This window comes from Coregonus clupeaformis, chromosome 23 (assembly GCF_020615455.1).
Source record: "Coregonus clupeaformis isolate EN_2021a chromosome 23, ASM2061545v1, whole genome shotgun sequence".
Taxonomy (NCBI): domain Eukaryota; kingdom Metazoa; phylum Chordata; class Actinopteri; order Salmoniformes; family Salmonidae; genus Coregonus; species Coregonus clupeaformis.
In genome coordinates this window covers 8,705,508-8,729,051 of record NC_059214.1, presented here as the reverse complement: position 1 = coordinate 8,729,051, position 23,544 = coordinate 8,705,508, and the positions used below count along the sequence as shown (strand labels likewise).

Here is a 23,544-nt window from a genome sequence, read left to right as displayed (position 1 = left end):
TTATTTACTAATTAAAATGTTAATACAAATAGCCTATAGGACACGTCGTTTGCAAATTATGATACAAATATAATATTTGGAAGTTATTTTATTACTGTGTATGTAGGTGACTAGTTCTTCTTGGCGATTTATTTTTTATTTTTATGATATTCATTTATGATTTACAGCAGGGATTAAGAGGCGCAACGTGCAATGTTTTGCTTTTCAATTAAACGTTAATTTCTATTCTATTCTGATTAATTACAATAAATCTAAATGTGATTTTGAGCACAGTGGGTGGACGCCCTAATGCGTTACGTACCCAATGCATATGGATGTCCGGTAAATTTCTCAAATGTCCGGTAAATTAAAATCTTGCCGGTCACATTGACCGGCGCCAAAATGAAACCCAAAAAAGGGGTTAATATGGGTAATTTAAAAAATATATAAATTCCTGATCTTTCTTATATATCTCAGATATAGGACAGACACTTTAAAACACAATTCCTTTTGATGTATGAATCTGTTATTCAGTGCATTTGGAAAGTATTCAGACCCCTTTTTCCACATTTTGTTCTAAAATGGATTTTAAAAAATTAGTCTCAACAATTTACACACAGAACCCTATAATGACAAAGCAAAAACAGGTTTTTAGAAATGTTTGATAATTTATACAAAAATAAAAAACAGATACCTTATTTACACAAGTATTCAGACCCTTTACTATGAGACTCGAAATTGAGCTCAGGTGCATCCTGTTTACATTGATCATCCTTGAGATATTTCTACAACTTGATTGGAGTCCACCTGTGGTAAATTCAATTGGTTGGACATGATTTGGAAAGGCACACACTGTCTATATAAGGTCCCACAGTTGACAGTGCATGTCAGAGCAAAAACCAAGCCATGAGGTCGAAGAAATTGTCCGTAGAGCTCCGAGACAGGATTGTGTGGAGGCACAGATCTGCAGATAGGTACCAAAAAATGTCTGCAGCATTGAAGGTCCCCAAGAACACAGGGGCCTCCATCATTCTTAAATGGAAGAAGTTTGGAACCACCAAGACTCTTCCTAAAGCTGGCCGCCCGGCTGAACTGCGCAATCGGGGGAAAAGAGCCTTGCTCAGGGAGGTGACCAAGAACCCGATGGTCACTCTGAAAGAGCTTCATAGTTCCTCTGTGGAGATGGGAGAACCTTCCAGAAGGACACCCATCTCTGCAGCACTCCTCCACCAATCAGGCCTTCATGGTAGAGTGGCCAGACGGAAGCCACTCTACCATAAAAAATTATGAATTTGCAAACATTTATAAAAACCTGTTTTTGCTTTGTCATTATGGTGTATTGTGTGTAGATTGATGAGGGGGAAAAACGATTTAATCAATTTTAGAATAAGGCTGTAATGTAACAAAATGTGGAAAAAGTCAAGGGGTCTGAATACTTTCCGAATGCCCTATTTCTTCTATAGGCTAATAGCGGTAAGGCCAAATTCATCAAATATTGTTTTTATATATTTTGGGGATAGCTAAAGGGGTCCTACATTTCCAAATCAAATAGCCAAATGATCCTTTGTCTGACCATCTTAAAACAATTCCATATGTTAATATTAATTAATTATTAATTAATTAATATTAATAATTAATTAATTTAATTAATATGCCATTTAGCAGACGCTTTTATCCAAAGCGACTTACAGTCATGCGTGCATACATTTTTGTGTATGGGTGGTCCCGGGGATCGAACCCACTACCTTGGCGTTACAAGCGCCGTGCTCTACCAGCTGAGCTACAGAGGACCACATTATAATAATAATAATAATAAGCCATTTAGCAGACGCTTTTATCCAAAGCGACTTACAGTCATGCGTGCATACATTTTTTTTTTGTGTATGGGTGGTCCCGGGGATCGAACCCACTACCTTGGCGTTACAAGCGCCGTGCTCTACCAGCTGAGCTACAGAGGACCACATTCATATGTTAGCATAGGCTTAGACTTGTGAAAATATGGTAGCAGCAGGCATACAGTTCCCCTACATGGAATGTTTCGGAAAGTAATATATTTCGCAGAGGTCTGTCAGTCAGTTTCACTTGTCTCTAATAAACTACTTTGGGAGGCTTATCCCCTGACCCATTCCCTTCCTTCCTCTGTTGCAGGCATACTTTGGGGGAGAGGCGCGCTGTGACGCGGAGGCAGGACAGGGAGACGACTATGACCCCAGCGAGCTGATCTGTGGCGCATGCTCAGATGTGTCCAGGGCACAGGTGGGTGGAGGAAAAGCTCCAGAGAAGGCCTTAGGACATTGACTCCATTGGGCTGTGTAACAGCATCCACACTAGCATACTGCTTAGTATGCATGGCCAATACGTTGCTGAATACTTGATAGTATCCGGGTTTGGATAGTGGGACACATCTTGACACTCTTGAACTCCTGACACTATCACTTAAAATGAAGACATTGTTTTTCCAATAATTCGATTTATTGTCAATTTCAATAGAAATTCATTTTGTGACCTCAGCAATACATTTAAATACACAAAACACCCCAAAAATTATACAATACAATTGACACACTATACATCCCTGAAAAGTGATATATATATATACAGTGAGGAAAAAAAGTATTTAGTCAGCCACCAATTGTGCAAGTTCTCCCACTTAAAAAGATGAGAGAGGCCTGTAATTTTCATCATAGGTACACGTCAACTATGACAGACAAATTGAGAATTTTTTTTCCAGAAAATCACATTGTAGGATTTTTAATGAATTTATTTGCAAATTATGGTGGAAAATAAGTATTTGGTCACCTACAAACAAGCAAGATTTCTGGCTCTCACAGACCTGTAACTTCTTCTTTAAGAGGCTCCTCTGTCCTCCACTCGTTACCTGTATTAATGGCACCTGTTTGAACTTGTTATCAGTATAAAAGACACCTGTCCACAACCTCAAACAGTCACACTCCAAACTCCACTATGGCCAAGACCAAAGAGCTGTCAAAGGACACCAGAAACAAAATTGTAGACCAGCACCAGGCTGGGAAGACTGAATCTGCAATAGGTAAGCAGCTTGGTTTGAAGAAATCAACTGTGGGAGCAATTATTAGGAAATGGAAGACATACAAGACCACTGATAATCTCCCTCGATCTGGGGCTCCACGCAAGATCTGCAAATTATGGTGGAAAATAAGTATTTGGTCAATAACAAAAAGTTTCTCAATACTTTGTTATATACCCTTTGTTGGCAATGACACAGGTCAAACGTTTTCTGTAAGTCTTCACAAGGTTTTCACACACTGTTGCTGGTATTTTGGCCCATTCCTCCATGCAGATCTCCTCTAGATCAGTGATGTTTTGGGGCTGTCGCTGGGCAACACAGACTTTCAACTCCCTCCAAAGATTTTCTATGGGGTTGAGATCTGGAGACTGGCTAGGCCACTCCAGGACCTTGAAATGCTTCTTACGAAGCCACTCCTTCGTTGCCCGGGCGGTGTGTTTGGGATCATTGTCATGCTGAAAGACCCAGCCACGTTTCATCTTCAATGACCTTGCTGATGGAAGGAGGTTTTCACTCAAAATCTCACGATACATGGCCCCATTCATTCTTTCCTTTACACGGATCAGTCGTCCTGGTCCCTTTGCAGAAAAACAGCCCCAAAGCATGATGTTTCCACCCCCATGCTTCACAGTAGGTATGGTGTTCTTTGGATGCAACTCAGCATTCTTTGTCCTCCAAACACGACGAGTTGAGTTTTTACCAAAAAGTTATATTTTGGTTTCATCTGACATTCTCCCAATCCTCTTCTGGATCATCCAAATGCACTCTAGCAAACTTCAGACGGGCCTGGACATGTACTGGCTTAAGCAGGGGGACACGTCTGGCACTGCAGGATTTGAGTCCCTGGAGGCGTAGTGTGTTACTGATGGTAGGCTTTGTTACTTTGGTCCCAGCTCTCTGCAGGTCATTCACTAGGTCCCCCCGTGTGGTTCTGGGATTTTTGCTCACCGTTCTTGTGATCATTTTGACCCCACGGTTGAGATCTTGCGTGGAGCCCCAGATCGAGGGAGATTATCAGTGGTCTTGTATGTCTTCCATTTCCTAATAATTGCTCCCACAGTTGATTTCTTCAAACCAAGCTGCTTACCTATTGCAGATTCAGTCTTCCCAGCCTGGTGCAGGTCTACAATTTTGTTTCTGGTGACCTTTGACAGCTCTTTGGTCTTGGCCATAGTGGAGTTTGGAGTGTGACTGTTTGAGGTTGTGGACAGGTGTCTTTTATACTGATAACAAGTTCAAACAGGTGCCATTAATACAGGTAACAACGAGTGGAGGACAGAGGAGCCTCTTAAAGAAGAAGTTACAGGTCTGTGAGAGCCTGAAATCTTGCTTGTTTGTAGGTGACCAAATACTTATTTTCCACCATAATTTGCAAATAAATTCATTAAAAATCCTACAATGTGATTGTCTGGATATTTTTTTGTCAATTTGTCTGTCATAGTTGACATGTACCTATAATGAAAATTACAGGCCTCTCTCATCTTTTTAAGTGGGAGAACTTGCACAATTGGTGGCTGACTAAATATTTTTTCCCCCACTTTATACACATCCATGTTCCGTCTGCAGATGTGTTCCAAGCACGGGACAGACTTTCTGGAGTACAAATGCCGTTACTGCTGCTCGGTGGCCGTGTTCTTCTGCTTCGGCACCACTCACTTCTGTAACGCATGCCATGATGACTTCCAGAAGATGACCAGCGTGCCCAAGGAGGAGCTGCCTCACTGTCCTGCAGGTACTGACTTATTGTGCAAAATGCTTCATCATAACAGTTTTTGCTCTATACGGAAAGGGCTCCATCTTGAAAACTTGACTGCTGATATGCATACTTTTTGGGGATTGTATTTAAGTGAACAAAATGAACTAAATACTGAACAAAACACTAAAAGATTGCTTGTGAGTGTAGTATTGCTTTAAGCCACATATCAGGCCATTGTCAAATGTCCTCCATTTCACTCGGTACGGGGCAAGTTTTTTGTTGTCGCAGCAGTTGAAGTACCAGGTGTGCAACCAGACAACCGGACCAATACCCTATTTATCTATTCCATTATTTACTTACCTGTTATTTATAACCAGGAACGTTGATTTTAGAGCAGTGGTTCCTAACCTGGGGTTAAGCTGACCTGGGGGTACCTGACCTATCCACAGGGGGTACATGGGAGACTCATAAGAACATTGACCTAATGATCAGGGAAGAGCAAAATGTGATTGGAGGTTCCCAAAGATGGTTGCGAACCACTGGTTTACAACAGCGTCCCGGGGAAGAGTTACAGTGGAAATGAGATGGGATGGGCTGAATAAGCCAGTTGGTGGCAGGGGACGGTTAGGTGGCTCCCTGTGGAAAAGGAAGATTCTTCCTTTGAATCATTCAGACCAAAGGGTCTGTGCGTTTCGAAGGTTTGTTAATAGTGATGTCATGGTAATTCCAAGTTGATCTGGTTCGATGCTCTTTGACCTACTGTAGTTGAGGTGCTGCTTAGTGCTTAGCTCAAGTCGTTGAGGGCCGCCACAGCATCTGCTAGTTTTACCCTGTTGGCACTTGATTGATCAGTCGATGTCATTGATTGGCCAGAATCAGACCACTGACGACCTCCACATCTAAATAAGAGACTGTTTTTAAAAAACAGGCTGAGAACCAACAGAGGTTCTTGAAATACAATGACAAACAATTTTATGAAATCACAAATCATGACAAACGGTAGCCCATTCATAGACACTAACTACCTTTAGCAGTATCTTCTGGTCAGGGAGGTTTGTTAAGAGCCCCAACGCTTGCTCTAAACGTTAACACGCATCACTTGCGGTACGGTTTTGGAAACATAAGGAACGTATCTTTCGTATCAGCGAGAAATAATACAAAATAAAAAAAAAGTTACATTACTACACACCTTTTATAGGGTTAGGGTTCCCGTACGGCTATATTTCCATGTTACATCATTTGTTTACGGAAAACAGTCGGCTACCTGTGCTAATTGGCTATCTGCGTCCGAACACCTGTGTCTAGACGGAAGACGGAACCCACACCACAAACGTGTTGTCACTGAAAAATACTGTTAGCTGCAACTGTGTTAAAACCAATTATTTTGATGTGATATGATTCAAATTGAGAATCGTTTCACGTTTAGATGGAGTATTTGGCTGTTTTGGCTGCCAGAGCCAGTTTGCCTCTAAACAGAACATGTAAAGTCCTTGGACTATAAGGAGTAACGTTAGACTCCTTTAGTCCATTATTGGGCTAGACAAACGGTAAACTAAATAGGGAGTCTCAAAGGGGCGAATGTTCACTTTGACATCAATGCATGACTAAGGTGGAATCAAATGTTCGCCCTCAAATAAAGTATTTCAAGCCAAATTCCTCATTATTCCCCTTCCGTCCCCAGGTCCCAAAGGCAAGCAGTTGGAGGGGACGGAGTGCCCCTTACACGTGGTTCACCCACCCACCGGCGAGGAGTTTGCCCTGGGCTGTGGAGTGTGCAGGAACGCCCATACCTTCTAAAAAACACCCAGTTCTGAAAAACCAGAGACCTGTACCGAACACTCGTTCTTCTACTGTGACTGCAGGCTGTTGGCTGCAGCCGGAGCCCAGTCTGTCAAGTATTTCCTTGTGTTGGCTCTCGTTGTCAGATGGCCATGGACACCGTTTCAGGTATTTCTAACGTACCCAAGAGTCCCAAGTTGTGCTCTTCTACATACCAACCAAAGTCTTCAAGGCTCTACTACAAAAACAGCTCTCTTTGGATTCCAGAGGAAACTCCCTTTTTTTTTTGTACTTGTGATGTGTTTGCATGCGGCCGTTGTAACCCCTCGGCTTCCATAGACGTTGCACACCTTCCGATCACTGAAGTGTAAAAAAGTATTGAAGATAAAAAAAAATCATTTGAAATACATTTTGCTTAGGCAACTGTGGATGAACTTGGATATATAAAAGGAAAAAAAAGTGACAGGCCTTATTTCCAGCTTCCTAACTATGAATTCTAAATATTGTTGTATGTAAACAGACTTTTTTCCCGTAATCCTGTACAGTATTCTCTCCACTGTCGAGTGCATCATGGGTTGACAGAGAAAAAAAAATAGAATAATTCTGATGAGGGGGTGAAAAATAGTACGATTTATCTAATCTTGTATATAATGATAGTATCCTAAATAGCTGTATTCCGAAGTTGCTACTCTACACTTCAGTTTCGTTTGATATTCTGGGTTATATTTTGAGCCAGAACTTTTAATGAAGTGCAATACTGGGTGTGCCTCCTATCTTGCAGCAGTTTAACCTATGGAATGTATGTCAATAAAAGCCACTGTACATTTTTATACAGTGATAAATACAGTCGCGTATTACCCCAATTCAAAATGTCAGATCACTTCTGTTCTCTGAAAATGCAGAGGATCCCAGCGTCTGCAGTGTATGAAGGTTGATTGATGTGAACCCTTTTTTCAGTTCCTCAATTAGAAAAAGAACGTGGTGGTACAAACCCCTTTTTTTTCTGTAATTCTTTTTAAACAACTGAGAAGGTGAATATACTATAGGCTACCATTGTATTGTAAAGGAGTGATAACTGAACGTGTTGGGGGGCCAGTCTTCACCAAATATAATAAATAATTGTGAATCTGTAATGCTTCTCCATCATTAGGAGGCAGGCGGGACATATGGGTATGGGGGTTTGAGAAAAAACAAACAGCTGCTGTTATAAAAGCTTAATACTTGTGAATCTGCTCTGTAATATCTGTGATGGATGGAGTTGAATGGTAATAAACCAGGTTCTCTGTTTCGCAAGGTACATTCAAGCGGACTCCTGTGTGTTTATTTCACCTGGTTATGGTTATGAAGTCATTTCATACAGTATACTGCTGATACAGTCAACACCACATGTATTTGGAAAGTGAAGCTAGCTAATATTTTTTATTTGGCTCTTTGGTTTGTTTTGCCCAATAGTAACTAAATTGTGAATGATGACTGGAGTAATTTTATTTCTAAGTGAGTAGATAACATGTTTCTGAACACTAACGCTACTAAATTAATCCTGATAATGCCATGATTAAGAGAAATCATGAATGAATAATGATGAGTGAGAAGCACTGCATATGCCATACTGCTGTGCAGAAAAGCAGACTTCACTGTGTTTGAGATACGCTATGCATTATGTTATGTTTCCTCCTAAACAAGTAGGTATTCTAAAAATGATTTTCAAAATATTCAACACAGGAGACGCAGCCATTTCATACAGTATCACCACAGATAGAACAAGGAGCGATATTTCACCAGATGTATAAATGTGAAGCATCCGGTTGGTGTTTCCACTCACTACCAAATATGGTGGTGAGAGGAAGCCCAGTGGCCGGCAGTGGGAGAAGATGGAGCGAGATGGATTTTGGCCGACATTCTGCACATTTTCTCATCAATGAAACTTTTGCTCTCAATGCAATTTTCTGTTTCCAAAACAAAAATGTGTTATGAACAAAGTGGACTAAGTGTTTTACCCAATGTTTCCAAAAATGGCATTGTTTAGAACGAGTGCAAGGGTGAATTGAGTTATTGCACTTCAGAGTAGGCGTTCCCTAACGCAAATATGCAAATAACGCTAGAACGCGCCAATAGGCTCTCGCTTCCTCGTGCTTGGCTCTGCCCACCTCCTTGCTTGTTCTTCCCACTATTATTCATTTGTTCCCATTGGAAACGACAGGCCGTGGTGGACTTTGGCCTTTATCGCAATGGTGATAAATCACACTGTCAAAGTGGATAAAAGATCTAGGAAGATTGAAATCATTGTAATTGCAGCGGAGCGGCTCCTGGTTGTGAAAGATTTCACAGCAAAGGACTTACATGGAATGTAAGCAAAAGCCGTACCACCTTCTCAGGTCCTAGAGCCTGAGAAGCGAGATATGGAGAACTAAAAGAAGGAAGAAGAGGGAGTTTTGTTTGTTTTGGCAATGTACTATTGTTATTAGGGTGGATTGTTAGAATCACTATTAAGTATGGATTATTTTAAAAAATTAAATCGTCCAGTTGGTGGCGCCATAAAACCCACAGAAGAAGAGGACAGGCCGCGGTCCGTCAATCTTGGGTTAGTTATAAAATATATTTAGTATCACCCACATTGCACCGCTTCTGTCACAACAACTCATCGCCATTTCAGGGATGGGGGTGGGTGGGAGCAAGCTGAAACTCCCGTGAAGGGATTAGGGCACCGGAAATCAGATGGGTATTCAGATAAGATTTACTTGGGTCCCAGGAAAATGAGGCAGTAGATGAACAGAGCACTTAGTACAGATGAGGCTATTTTTACAAGATTAAGGGTGGGACACAGCCAGTTGAATAAGACATTAAATGTGATAGGAAAGCATCCAACGGGAAAGTGTGATTATTGTCAGGAAACAGAGACCGTGGAGCATGTATTGCTACAGTGTGGGCAGTATCAGAGGGAAAGAGAGAGGTTGAGATCTAGTACAGGAAATTAGTTTAAAGAGTATATTGAGTAGAACGTCATTAGAAATAGTCTCAAATATGTTATACTTTGTAAGAACAACGGGGCTGGCAGGTAGGATTTAGTTTCTCCCTGTCTCTGACCCACACTCCGGTACAGTAGGTGGCGGTAATGCACCATAACGTTGGATGCCAATCGCCGATAAACCCCACTGAAGAAGAAGGTCACTGGAAATATATCAATTTACACGAACATACTGTGTTTTAAAGAAAACTGTACATCTGGCTAAATCTTAAACTGATGGCACCGAGTTGGTGCCCGATGCGTGTTATTTGGCTCGGGCGAATGAATTGTCATGTGCGGAAGTTGTCTAATTTGATTTTTCACTGCGAACAGCTAACCGTTAGCTAGCCAAGTGTAAACATAAGGTAAGGAAGAGGATATGGGTCTGCTAACAGCTAGCTAACGTTAGCTTCACTTCCACCACCATTCAATGTTTGTCAAGATTAGTATCTTATTATTCACTTAAGTAGCTAACGTATTTAGAACCAATATGGCTACCATGTTTACCCCATTCTGTAACTATGAGTGTTTATGACATAGACCCTCAAGTAATTTATTAGGATCTCTATGGCCACAGCATACTGGGCCAGACAGCTTCCTTCCATGCATGATGATGCTAGCTAGCCCTTCAAATCTTGCTGTCACTTATATTTAAACAGCAACGTTCCGTCCAATGACTGTATATAAGAATGGACAAAGGCATTGATCACGTGACACCATTGATTCCTATGTGAAGACTCAATAGTGTATTGAATCCAAAGATGCATGACAACGAACGAAAGTACACGCGCCAATTTAATTGCACTAAATTATCCCATAAACCGATAAGCATTACTGGTCAAATGTATTTTCGGTAGTTAACCAATTAACGGTTTTTAGATTAACTGTTAACATCCCTACTCAAATCTGTTAGCTAGCTAAGTTAGCAAGGTTATGAATACAACTCCCATCTGCTGTCGACATCAGGATACTATTTGAGAGCACTAGCTAGTTAGCTCCAAACGGGGTTATAGCTTTCAGTGTAATGTTGCACGGTATAACGAAACTTCTGTACTTTTCGATACTAGAACATGAAAAATGGTTCAGTACTAGAGTTACTTTCGGAACTTCTGTCAATTGTGTCTCACGTCGTATACTGATTGAGAGGATCAAGTCTTTCTATCAGCGCAGCCGATGGCCCCTTATAGCACGAGCGCACGTTAATGCCTCTTGCCTGCTCCACTTACACTCATTGCTAGGCTTGGGTGGTATCTAGATTGTCATACATTCATACCGACCTTGTGCCATACCAGTAATACCGGCACTCAACACAAGGGGCGCTATTGTAATCCAAAGGTTAGCAATGCTAACAACTACATGTAAAATCCCATATAGAATGCCAACATTTTACAGTCTCTGACCTAAAGTATTTGCAGGACAAAGTTTTACAAGTAACACAACCACGCACAAAATAAATATTAGACAGCAAGGCTCTTGATCCAGGAGGGGATTTTCTGCTGTTACCAAGCAAAACTTGATTTTGGAAGAAGCTAACCACTTAGCTAGATAGCTAAGGGGCTCCCGAGTGGCGCAGCGGTCTTAGGCACTGCATCTCAGTGCTTGAGGTGTCACCACAGACCCCCTGGTTCGATTCCAGGCTGTATCACAACCGGCCGTGATTGGGAGTCACATAGGGCGGCGCACAGTGGTGTAGGCCGTCATTGTAAATAATAATTTGTTCTTAACTGACTTGCCTAGTTAAATAAAGGTTAAAATACAGTGGGGAAAAAAAGTATTTAGTCAGCCACCAATTGTGCAAGTTCTCCAACTTAAAAAGATGAGAGAGGCCTGTAATTTTCATCATGGGTACACGTAAACTATGACAGACAAAATGAGAAAAAAAATCCTGAAAATCACATTGTAGGATTTTTAATGAATTTATTTGCAAATTATGGTGGAAAATAAGTATTTGGTCAATAACAAAAGTTTCTCAATACTTTGTTATATACCCTTTGTTGGCAATGACACAGGTCAAACGTTTTCTGTAAGTCTTCACAAGGTTTTCACACACTGTTGCTGGTATTTTGGCCCATTCCTCCATGCAGATCTCCTCTAGAGCAGTGATGTTTTGGGGCTGTCGCTGGGCAACACGGACTTTCAACTCCCTCCAACGATTTTCTATGGGGTTGAGATCTGGAGACTGGCTAGGCCACTCCAGGACCTTGAAATGCTTCTTATGAAGCCACTCCTTCATTGCCCGGGCGGTGTGTTTGGGATCATTGTCATGCTGAAAGACCCAGCCACATTTCATCTTCAATGCCCTTGCTGATGGAAGGAGGTTTTCACTCAAAATCTCACGATACATGGCCCCATTCATTCTTTCCTTTACACGGATCAGTCGTCCTGGTCCCTTTGCAGAAAAACAGCCCCAAAGCATGATGTTTCCACCCACATGCTTCACAGTAGGTATGGTGTTCTTTGGATGCAACTCAGCATTCGTTGTCCTCCAAACACGACGAGTTGAGTTTTTACCAAAAAGTTCTATTTTGGTTTCATCTGACCATATGACATTCTCCCAATCCTCTTCTGGATCATCCAAATGCACTCTAGCAAACTTCAGACGGGCCTGGACATGTACTGGCTTAAGCAGGGGGACACGTCTGGCACTGCAGGATTTGAGTCCCTGGCGGCGTAGTGTGTTACTGATGGTAGGCTTTGTTACTTTGGTCCCAGCTCTCTGCAGGTCATTCACTAGGTCCCCCCGTGTGGTTCTGGGATTTTTGCTCACCGTTCTTGTGATCATTTTGACCCCACGGGGTGAGATCTTGCGTGGAGCCCCAGATCGAGGGAGATTATCAGTGGTCTTGTATGTCTTCCATTTCCTAATAATTACTCCCACAGTTGATTTCTTCAAACCAAGCTGCTTACCTATTGCAGATTCAGTCTTCCCAGCCTGGTGCAGGTCTACAATTTTGTTTCTGGTGTCCTTTGACAGCTCTTTGGTCTTGGCCATAGTGGAGTTTGGAGTGTGACTGTTTGAGGTTGTGGACAGGTGCCATTAATACAGGTAACGAGTGGAGGACAGAGGAGCCTCTTAAAGAAGAAGTTACAGGTCTGTGAGAGCCAGAAATCTTGCTTGTTTGTAGGTGACCAAATACTTATTTTCCACCATAATTTGCAAATAAATTCATAAAAAATCCTACAATGTGATTGTCTGGATTTTTTTTCTCAATTTGTCTGTCATAGTTGACGTGTACCTAAGATGAAAATGACAGGCCTCTGTCATCTTTTTAAGTGGGAGAACTTGCACAATTGGTGGCTGACTGAATACTTTTTTCCCCCACTGTATAGTGAGCAATATGTTTGGAATATGAAATCGCAGTATCAAATCCCAATCGTGAGAATCGCAATACATATCGTATTGGCACCTAAGTATTGTGATATCGTATCGTGAAGTCCCAGCGCTATTGTATGCTGTGATATTGTTTTTTTATGCACAAAATCCCCTAAATTGAATAAACTATAACTGCGAGCAGGCTGTCCATGATCAGCAATGTGTTATTCTCACCAAACCTGGTTGTCTGTCTCTCCCTTATAAGATGAAGAGGGTGAAAGGAAATAAGGAATATGCCTGCAGCTCTTCCAGCGGGGGCCCAACAGCGTCCTGGAAGAAGATGCGGCAGCTACAGCCAAGGGAAGAGAAGCACCAAGAGAAGGAAGAAGAAGAGACTGATGTAGAACCCATCGAGTTTGGCTTTGACTGGGCACTGCTCCCACATGAGATCTTGCTCAACATCTTCCAATTCCTGCCTTTTCTGGACCGGGCGTACGCCTCGCAGGTGTGCCGCGGCTTTAACCAAGCCTTCCACATGCCCGAGCTGTGGAGGTGCTTTGAGTTTGAGCTGAATCAGCCTGCCAGTTCTTACCTGAAAGCGACACACCCAGACCTAATCAAGCAGATCATCAAGAGGCATTCGAATCACCTGCAGTATGTCAGTTTCAAGGTGAGTGGGAAAGACAAGATTAGTGTGGTGGGTAGTGATGGTGTCTATAGGTTGATGGTGCTATATATTTTTTTTTAGGCTATGTGGTGTAGCTTTTCCAGTATCCCATTCACCTGGAAAGGAGAGCCATCATCCTACCCAGCATTGAATGCTATCTATATTGTTTGTGTTTGATCTCTAGGTGGACAGCAGCACGGAGTCTGCCGAGGCGGCCTGTGATATTCTCTCCCAGCTGGTGAACTGTTCATTAAAGACCCTAGGGCTAATCTCCACGGCCAGGCCCAGCTTCATGGAGTTGCCCAAGGTAGATTACAAAGCCTGTTGGAATCAGCTATAGATAGGCCTTATATTTACAGTGTTCAGGAAACTATCCTCCATGTTGGCACCAAATGTTCCATGACAATGGCATTCTAATGTGTAATCTCGAATGTGAATACCATTTTATAACTAGGATTTGATTATCTGTCAGCTTTTGGCGCCTGTTAAAAGGTCAAAATTCCAGTTGACACTTTTTATTTTTTACACAGTGGAGTTCAACCGGTACACTTTCTCCATTAATTCATTTTGTTAAACAGTCCATAGCTGACCTGATCACTGTGTTGATTCTCCCAGAATGTATGCCCTATACCCTACACCTGCTGGATGTCATAAGTAACCCAAGATGGCGTAGCAGTGCAGTCGTGTTTTTCTGTAGTGTCCTTGTGTAAATAGACTGTTTTTTTGTCTATTTTGTATATATTTCTCAATTTTACTTTTCATTCTTTAACTAAATATACTTTCCTGCAACCCGCCTCACCCAACGTGGAAAGGATTCTATTATTATTCTAAGAACCTTAAGCTGAAACTAGTCTAGCTGCAGCCGAATGGCTGTGGTAGCTAGCTAGCTAGCTAGCTAGCTACTTGCTATTAGCCACCGTTAGCGTCTTCACCATCGTCCGTGGCCTGCACTACCCACCAGCCAGTTCTAGCTCTAGCCTGGACAATTTGTCTGCCAGTCTGCACAGCGTGCTATCGACCCAGAGCATATCGGATTTTCTGCAGGTATCACTGGACCTAGCGCCGGATCATCGCAACCAGCTAGCTGCAACCAAATGGCTGTTGTCGTTGGCTAATTACCATTGCCCTTAGCAAGCACCAGTTAGCCTTGAGCTAGCCTCGAGCCAGGCCCATCTCCCAGCTATCTACCTCTCTGTCAACCGGACGGGACCTCCTAGTGTTGACACGGAGCCCCGCCGATCCAACACGACTGGTTTGCCGACAAAATCATCTGATGTGGTTTCAACAGGCTTCCCGTTACGACGTCGACCTCGAAGATCCATCTGCTAGCCCCGGCACGCTAGCACACGCAAGCCAGGCCTATTGCTCGCCAGTGCTGTAGCAGCCCCCGATCTACCTCCGAACTCTCCTATTGCTGTTCACCGGACCTTATGATAACTCAGCTATACAGCTGATGCCTGCTGGACTGTTCCTTTATACGGTACCGCATCCTGTTTATGTTTAGCCTCAGCCCAAACTTTGTCGCCATTACCAGCTGTTGTCTTAGCTCTCTCGAATAACACTTGTGATTGCTTTATGACTCTCTCCCATGTCAATATGCCTTGCTGATTGCTGTTTCGGTTATTTCTTATTGTACTATTTCACTGTAGAGCCCCCAGCCCAGCTCAACCTGCCTTAGACAGCTCCTTTGTCCCGCCCCCCATACACGCGGAGACCGACTCAATCGGTGCCTCCAGTGATGCTATCTCTTTCATCGTTACCTAATGCTTAGTTTACCTCCACTGTACTCATATCCTTCCATATCCTTGTCTATACATAATGCCCTGAATCTATTCTACAATGCCCGGAAATCTGCCCCTTTTTTTCTCTGTACCCAACGCACTAGAAGACCAGTTCTTAAAGCCTTCAGCCGTATCCTTATTCTACTCCTCCTCTGTTCCTCTGGTGATGTAGAGGTTAACCCAGGCCCTGTAGCCCCCAGTATCACTCCTACTCCCCAGGCGTTATCATTTGTTGACTTCTGTAACCGTAAAAGCCTTGGTTTCTTGCACGTTAACATCAGAAGCCTCCTCCCTAAGTTTGAGTTATTCACTGCGTTAGCACACTCCGCCAACCCTGATTTTCTAGCAGTGTCTGAATCCTGGCTTAGGAAGGCCACCAAAAATTCAGAAATGTCCAACCCCAACTACAACATTTTCCATCTCGATAGAACTGCCAAAGGGGGTGGAGTTGCAATCTACTGTAGAGATAGCCTGCAGAGCTCTATCATACTATCCAGGTCTGTGCCCAAACAGTTTGAGCTTCTACTTCTAAAAATCCACCTTTCCAGAAATAAGTCTCTCACTGTTGCCGCTTGCTACAGACCCCCCTCAGCCCTGAGCTGTGCCCTGGACACCATATGTGAACTGATTGCCCCCCATCTATCCTCAGAGTTCGTACTGCTTGGTGACCTAAACTGGGATATGCTTAACACCCCGGCCAACCTACAATCTAAACTAGATGCCCTCAATCTCACACAAATTATCAACGAACCTACCAGGTACAACCCAAAATCTGTAAACATGGGCACCCTCATAGATATCGTCCTGACAAATGTACCCTCTAAATACACCTCTGCTTTCTAATAGACCTGGCCCGGGTATCCTGGATGGATATTGACCTCATTCCGTCAGTAGAGGATGCCTGGTTGTTCTTTAAAAGTGCTTTCCTCTCAATCTTAAATAAGCATGCCCCATTCAAAAAATTCAGAACTAAGAACAGATATAGCCCCTGGTTCTCCTCAGACTTGACTGCCCTTGACCAGCACAAAAACATCCTGTGGCGTACTGCATTAGCATCAAACAGCCCCCGCGATATGCAACTTTTCAGGGAAGTCAGGAACCAATATACACAATCAGTTAGGAAAGCAAAGGCTAGCTTTTTCAAACAGAAATTTGCATCCTGTAGCACTAACTCCAAAAGGTTTTGGGACACTGTAAAGTCCATGGAGAATAAGAGCACCTCCTCCCAACTGCCCACTGCACTGAGGCTAGGAAACACTGTCACCACCGATAAATCTACAATAATCGAGAATTTCAACAAGCATTTTGCTACGGCTGGCCATGCTTTCCACCTGGCTATCACTACCCCGGCCACCAGCTCTGCACCCTCCGCTGCAACTTGCCCATGCCCCCCCCACTTCTCTTTTACACAAATTCAGACAGCTGATGTTCTGAAAGAGCTGAAAAATCTGGACCCCTACAAGTCAGCTGGGCTAGACAATCTGGTCCCTTTATTTCTAAAATTAGCCGCCGAAATTGTCGCAACCCCTATTACTAGCCAGTTCAACCTCTCTTTCGTAACGTCTGAGATCCCCAGAGATTGGAAAGCTGCCGCGGTCATCCCCCTCTTCAAAGGGGGTGACACTCTCGATCCAAACTGTTACAGACCTATATCCATCCTGCCCTGCCTTTCAAACGTTTTTGAAAGCCAAGTTAACAAACAGATCACCGACCATTTCGAATCCCACCGTACCTTCTCCGCTATGCAATCCGGTTTCCGAGCTGGTCATGGGTGCACCTCAGCCACGCTCAAGGTCCTAAACGATATTATAACCGCGATCGATAAAAGAAAGTACTTCGCAGCCGTCTTCATCGACCTGGCCAAGGCTTTCGACTCTGTCAACCACCGCATTCATATTGGCAGACTAAATAGCCTTGGTTTCTCAAATGACTGCCTCGCCTGGTTCACCAACTACTTCTCAGATAGAGTTTGATGTGTCAAATCGGAGGGCCTGTTGTCTGGACCTCTGGCAGTCTCTATGGGGGTGCCACAGGGTTCAATTCTCGGGCCGACTCTATTCTCTGTGTATATCAATGATGTCGTGCTTGCTGCTGGTGACGCTCGGATACCATTTTGTATACATCTGGCCCTTCATTGGACACTGTGTTAACAAACCTCCAAACGAGCTTCAACGCCATACAACACTCCTTCCGTAGCCTCCAACTGCTCTTAAACACTAGTAAAACTAAATGCATGCTCTTCAACCGAACGCTGCTTGCACCCGCCCACCAGACTAGAATCACTACTCTCGGCTGGTCTGACCTAGAGTATGTGGACAACTACAAATACCTAGGTGTCTGGTTAGACTGTAAACTCTCCTTCCAGACTCACATTAAGCATCTCCAATCAAAAGTTAGATCTAGAATCGGCTTCCTATTTCGCAACAAAGCCTCCATCCCCATATTGTTATTTATTTTGCTAATTTGCACCCCAGTATCTCTATTTGCACATCATCTTTTGCACATCTATCATTCCAGTGTTAATACGAAATTGTAACTATTTTGCACTATGGCCTATTTATTGCCTTACCTCCATAATTTACTACATTCGCACACACTGTATATAGATTTTCTGTTGTATTTTTGACTTTATGTTTTGTTTACCCCATATGTAACTCTGTGTTGTTGTTTTTATCGCACTGCTTTGCTTTATCTTGGCCAGGTCGCAGTTGTAAATGAGAACTTGTTCTCAACTGGCTTACCTGGTTAAATAAAGGTGAAATTAAAAAAAACACTACCTGCAGTCATCAATTTTATTAACCTATTCACTGATTGGTCATAAATGTTTTCCTCCTTTAGTCTCATTTCATCTCGGCCCTGACGGTGGTGTTTGTCAACTCCAAGTCCCTGTCGTCTCTGAAGATCGACGACACACCGGTGGACGACCCGTCCCTGAAGGTCCTGGTGGCCAACAACAGCGACACGCTGAAGCTGTTGAAGATGAGCAGCTGCCCTCATGTCTCCCCTGCAGGTAGGGTGCTTGTCTGAGTTGATGGTCATTGAATGGTCCCTAGAATGGATTACTTTTATATACAGTCGATTCCTGATTAGTGGACATCAAATACACTGAGTGTACAAAACATTAAGGACTCCTGCTCTTTCCATGACATAGACTGAACAGGTGAATCCAGGTGAAAGCTATTATCCTTTATTGATGTCACTTGTTAAATCTACTTCAATCTGTGTAGATGAAGGGGAGGAGACAGGTTAAATAAGGATTTTGAACATGGATTGTACATGTGTGCCATTCAGAGGGTCTATGGGCAAGACAAAATATTTAAGTGCCTTGGAACAGGGTATGGTAGTTTGTGCTAGGTGCACCGGTTTGTGTCAAGAACTGCAACGCTGCTGGGTTTTTCACGCTCAACAGTTTCCAGTGTGTTTCAAGAATGGTCCACCACCCTAAGGACATCCAGACAACTTGACACAACTGTGGGAAGCATGGGCCAGCATCCCTGTGGAACGCTTTCTACACTTTTTCCCGACAAATTGAGGCTGTTCTGAAAGCAAAAGGGGGGGTGCAACTCAATATTAGGAAAGTGTTCTTAATGTTTAGTACACTCAGTGTAAGTTCACCAGTACCAGTTCAAATAGCCTACTTTGTTTTAACTTACTCTGGATGTCTGCATGCTCCTGTTTTGCATTTAGAAATCTACTTTATGTTGGCTAGTGCTTTAAACTGGTTCAGGTCATGTGTACTACTTGTTTTGACACATTTAAATCCTTATTCTTGTGACTCACATTTGATTGAACCTTTATTATAGGGAGTCATGCTTAGACCAAGGTCTCTTTTACAGATGAGCCCTGTAATTACAAAAATATACACATCAAATAGAAATGCAAAACAGAAATACAAAACACGACCATGGAAAACAAACATTCATTAGTAATAAGGTCACAAAGTGCTGTATAAGCACTTTGTGACAACTGCTGTAAAAAGGGCTTTATAAAATACATTTGACTGAATTTGATAAGGAGGCTTCTGAATTCAGTTGTCAATTATTCTCCTTTTAAAGTAGGTGACGTCAGAGGTCACCATGTGGGAGAAGTGGGTGCTCAGGATGATAGACGAGTTTCCCACTAGTAATTACCAGTTGGAAGGCCGTATTAACACTTAAAATAAGGGCTGTGCTTTGTGTAGGATTACCCTGGCATGACGTTTTGATAGCCATGTAAATCTCTCTCGGACAAGGTGACTTTTATCAATATATTTGGCTCTATTTTACTCTCAGATTCGAAAATGATAATTAGCATCAAAGTAGAGATCATGCAAGACTACAAATCCCTGCAAGCTCCTGCACGTCATCTCTAGCTGACACCGTCATCTCTAGCTGACACCCACCGGGGCGGCAGGTAGCTTAGTGGGTAAGAGCGTTGTGCCAGTAACCGAAAGGTCGCTAGTTCTAATCCCCGAGCTGACTAGGTGAAAAATCTGTCGATGTGCCCTTAAGCAAGGCACTTAACCCTAATTGCTCATGTAAGTCGCTCTGGATAAGAGCGTCTGCTAAATAATGTAATTAAATTTTTTTAATTTAACCTTTGCTAACAGGTATTGTATCAATTTAAAACTTTCACAAGGCAGTTCAAAGAATTGTACATTTAAAGAAATGTTTCCCATTTATTACTAAATTTAGCTAACATTAGATGGTTAATCCAGAGATTCTTACCTTTGCCTCGATTCGGCAGTCTCGTCCAGATCATCATGGCATTTGTAGTTCTTTATGATAGCCACATTAGCAACAAATTAGCGTCTCATATATTGATAAAAGTCACCTTGTCCTAGAGAGATTTAGACGGTTATCAAAACGTCACACCAGGGTAAGCCTACACGAAACACAGCCCTTATTTTAAGTGTTTCTAAAAAAAATCTCCTATAGGGAAAAATTGTGGAAAAAACGATTTGCAACCATTTCCTTGTTTGACCCCTAGGTTTTATGGGTATTATGACTCGTACTGTGGTACTCTGTTCATTGAAAACTTTTGCTTTGTCTTGCTTATGTAGAGCAGGTACTACCTGTTTGCTGAAATGGATGCAACGTGTCTCGAGCACTTTCACGAGGTGCTGTTGAAACCCCCTATTCTCAACCAGCGAGAATGGGCGCATATCTGCAGATATAAACCAAAGACTGTAAATAATGTAAACACAGCCTACCTATTGCTCTTGTAATTTCTTTGGCCTGGTCAGAAGCAGCTACCAAGGGCTGCTTGAATGCAGATGGGTGACAATGTTGTGTTTCTTTGCGTTTCCGTCTTGGCAGCTGCATAGGCTATTCTCATTGAGCGTGGCGACATACTGTTAATATTTTATCCACAACTCTGTCCATCACCGTTGTAATCTACTGGTAAGTCAAAATGTTCCCAAACTGGAGATTTAAACGATGGAGGATCCTCCAATTCTGGCATATCGACCCCCGCCACTCGCCATTGTAAAGAACTAGTTCCCGGCTGCGCCTCACAAAAGCACAGTTTATAATGCGCCAATTAAGATTAGAATTTTGATTAACATGCGCATAGGCTCTAGTTGTTTTAACGGAATGGCCTGAAAAAAAATGTCCAGCTCCAATTTACTTAAGAGTCATAGGCCTGCCACAACGCAGCGAAGGCATAGCCTAAAGGCCTAGAGTTTTTATTTTGTAAATCTTTTTTTTGTATTCATTCGGGTTCACAGTGCAGACCGAACCGAGTAATACGTGTACCGTTACACCCCTACTGGTCTGTGTTTCTCTGGTAAGCCTACTATTTATGGATAGCTTTTGTCTGAGCTCTTATTCCCCTCAATGGTAGAAATGGATGTGAAAAATTGTCAAGCTTTTATGGCAACACTTAGTCTAATATTTAGGTTGTGGGGCAGTGCCTATACCCAGGGCTCTTCAACACCGGTCCTGGAGGGCCGAAACACATGGTAGTTAATTGCACTCACCTGATGTCCCAGGTCTGAATCAGTGTTTCGGCCTTCCAGGACCGGAGTTGAAAAGTCCTGGCTTGTAGTATACTGCATCTGCCCGTAAAGCGCTTTGATTGTTTCAAAGTTTAAGTGGGCTACCTACATACACTACCGTTCAAAAGTTTGGGGTCCCTTAGAAATGTCCTTGTTTTCTTTCTTCTTTGCAACTCTGCCTAGAAGGTCAGCATCCCGGAGTAGCCTTCATTTCTCAGAACAAGAATAGACTGACGAGTTTCAGAAGAGTTCTTTGTTTCTGAGCCTGTAATCGAACCTACCATTGCTGATGCTCCAGATACTCAACTTGTCTCAAGAAGGCCAGTTTTATTGCACCTTTAATCAGCACAACAGTTTTCAGCTGTGCTAACATAATAGCGAAAGTGTTTTCTAATGATCAATTAGCCTTTTTAAAATTATAAACTTGGATTAGCAAACACAACGTGCCATTGGAACACAAGACTGATGGTTGCTGATAATGGGCCTCTGTATGCCTATGTAGATATTCCATTTAAAAATCAGCCGTTTCCAGCTACAATAGCCATTTACAAGATTAACAATGTCTACACTGTATTTCTGATCAATTTGATGTCATTTTAATGGACAAAAATATTGCTTTTCTTTCGAAAACAAGGACATTTCTAAGTGACCCCATACTTTTGAACGGTAGTGTATGTGTTGTTTAAACCGAAAACCTTGGGCACAAAACTGAAAGTTCTCAATAAACCATTAATAACAATGGTTAAAACTAAATTAATTCAAACTAAATAGGCACTGTGTTATAATTGGAGTAATAAAATACCTATGTTTCTAAACCAAACCTTGCTTTGTGTGCAGGTATCCTGTGTGTGGCGGACCAGTGCCACGGCCTGAGGGAGCTGGCGCTAAACTACCAACTGCTGAGCGACGAGCTCTTATTAGCCCTCTCCTCTGAGAAACACGTGCACTTGGAGCATCTCCGCATCGACGTGGTCAGCGAGAATCCCGGGCAGAATTTCCACACCATCAAGAAGTCCAGCTGGGATGCTATGGTGCGCCACTCGCCCATGTTCAACCTGGTCATGTACTTCTTCCTCTACGAGGATGAGTTTGGCCCTTTCTTCAAGGAGGAGGTCCCCGTCACCCACCTCTACTTTGGCCGCTCTGTCAGTAAGGACGTGCTGGGCCGTGTGGGGCTCCACTGCCCTCGGCTAGTGGAGTTGGTGGTGTGTGCCAATGGGCTGCGGCCGCTGGATGAGGAGCTGATCCGCATCGCCAAGCGCTGCACCCAGCTGTCGGCCATCGGCCTTGGGGAGTGTGAGGTGTCGTGCAGCGCATTCGTGGAATTTGTGAAGATGTGCGGTCGGAGGTTGTCCCAGCTGTCCATCATGGAAGAGGTGCTGATTCCCGACCATAAGTACAACCTTGACGAAATCCACTGGGAGGTGTCCAAGCACCTGGGCCGTGTCTGGTTCCCTGACATGATGCCCACCTGGTAGAGCCGTTCACAGGTACAGAGTTTGACAAACGTGGAGTCCATGATGGCACCCAAGGATCAACTGAAGTTCCGAAGATAATCCTATTCTACTGATAATGGGAATTTCAGGGATGTGATTTTTTCTGATTTAAATCGGGAATTTCTGATATGACTATCCTCCATTCATATGTTTGAAGCTGACCTATCCCCCTAGAGCGCAGACAAAACTGATTTTCCTAATTTTCTGTTCTCTTGATCATATCCCTGAAATGTGGAATATTCTTGTTATGGAATGTTTGGCGTCAACATAGAGGCTAGTTTGCCAAACTCTGTACTGTATATCTGTGGTGAAGGAGCACACCCCTCCCCAGGTGGAAAAGGCTACACTGGGCAAGGACGAAGGGTGGAGTTTTGGGTTAACTCACTGTGCAGACAGTAATGCTGTGGCTGGTTATTGATATAGCTTAGCTAGCTAGCACTGTTAGAAAACACCAACCGTATTTTCACCATCTTTAAAGTGCCACTGTAACCGCTGCTGCCCACACAAAAATCCGATACTACAACAGATTAGCTAAAAAAAGCAAGGCTATGATTTGGACAGGAACTCTGCACTTTTTGCAACAGAACATACAGTGGGGGAAAAAAGTATTTAGTCAGCCACCAATTGTGCAAGTTCTCCCACTTAAAAAGATGAGAGAGGCCTGTAATTTTCATCATAGGTACACGTCAACTATGACAGACAAAATGAGATTTTTTTTCTCCAGAAAATCACATTGTAGGATTTTTTATGAATTTATTTGCAAATTATGGTGGAAAATAAGTATTTGGTCAATAACAAAAGTTTCT

The 23,544-nt window shown here is 42.9% G+C and overlaps 2 protein-coding genes across 3 annotated transcripts in view; both read left to right on the top strand.

The window, feature by feature from the left end:
- The window catches only part of mycbp2 (MYC binding protein 2), a 318,384-nt gene extending 310,580 nt beyond the window's left edge, over nucleotides 1–7,804 (top strand). For both annotated transcript variants that reach the window (XM_041843995.2, XM_041843996.2), the window contains 3 exons: nucleotides 2,128–2,235; nucleotides 4,592–4,757; nucleotides 6,403–7,804. In XM_041843995.2, the coding sequence (XP_041699929.1) occupies nucleotides 2,128–2,235; nucleotides 4,592–4,757; nucleotides 6,403–6,518 (390 nt within the window). In that variant the 3' untranslated portion in view covers nucleotides 6,519–7,804. The remainder of the gene's footprint in view (nucleotides 1–2,127; nucleotides 2,236–4,591; nucleotides 4,758–6,402) is intronic.
- A 1,858-nt stretch (nucleotides 7,805–9,662) lies between these two features.
- Nucleotides 9,663–23,355, top strand: LOC121536601 (F-box/LRR-repeat protein 3-like). Its single transcript, XM_041843997.1, has 5 exons — nucleotides 9,663–9,869; nucleotides 13,083–13,487; nucleotides 13,669–13,791; nucleotides 18,104–18,275; nucleotides 22,080–23,355. Exons 2-5 carry the CDS (start codon nucleotides 13,083–13,085, stop codon nucleotides 22,718–22,720), a joined length of 1,341 nt encoding a protein of 446 aa, XP_041699931.1. The 5' UTR covers nucleotides 9,663–9,869; the 3' UTR covers nucleotides 22,721–23,355.
- The last annotated feature ends 189 nt before the right edge of the window (nucleotides 23,356–23,544 follow it).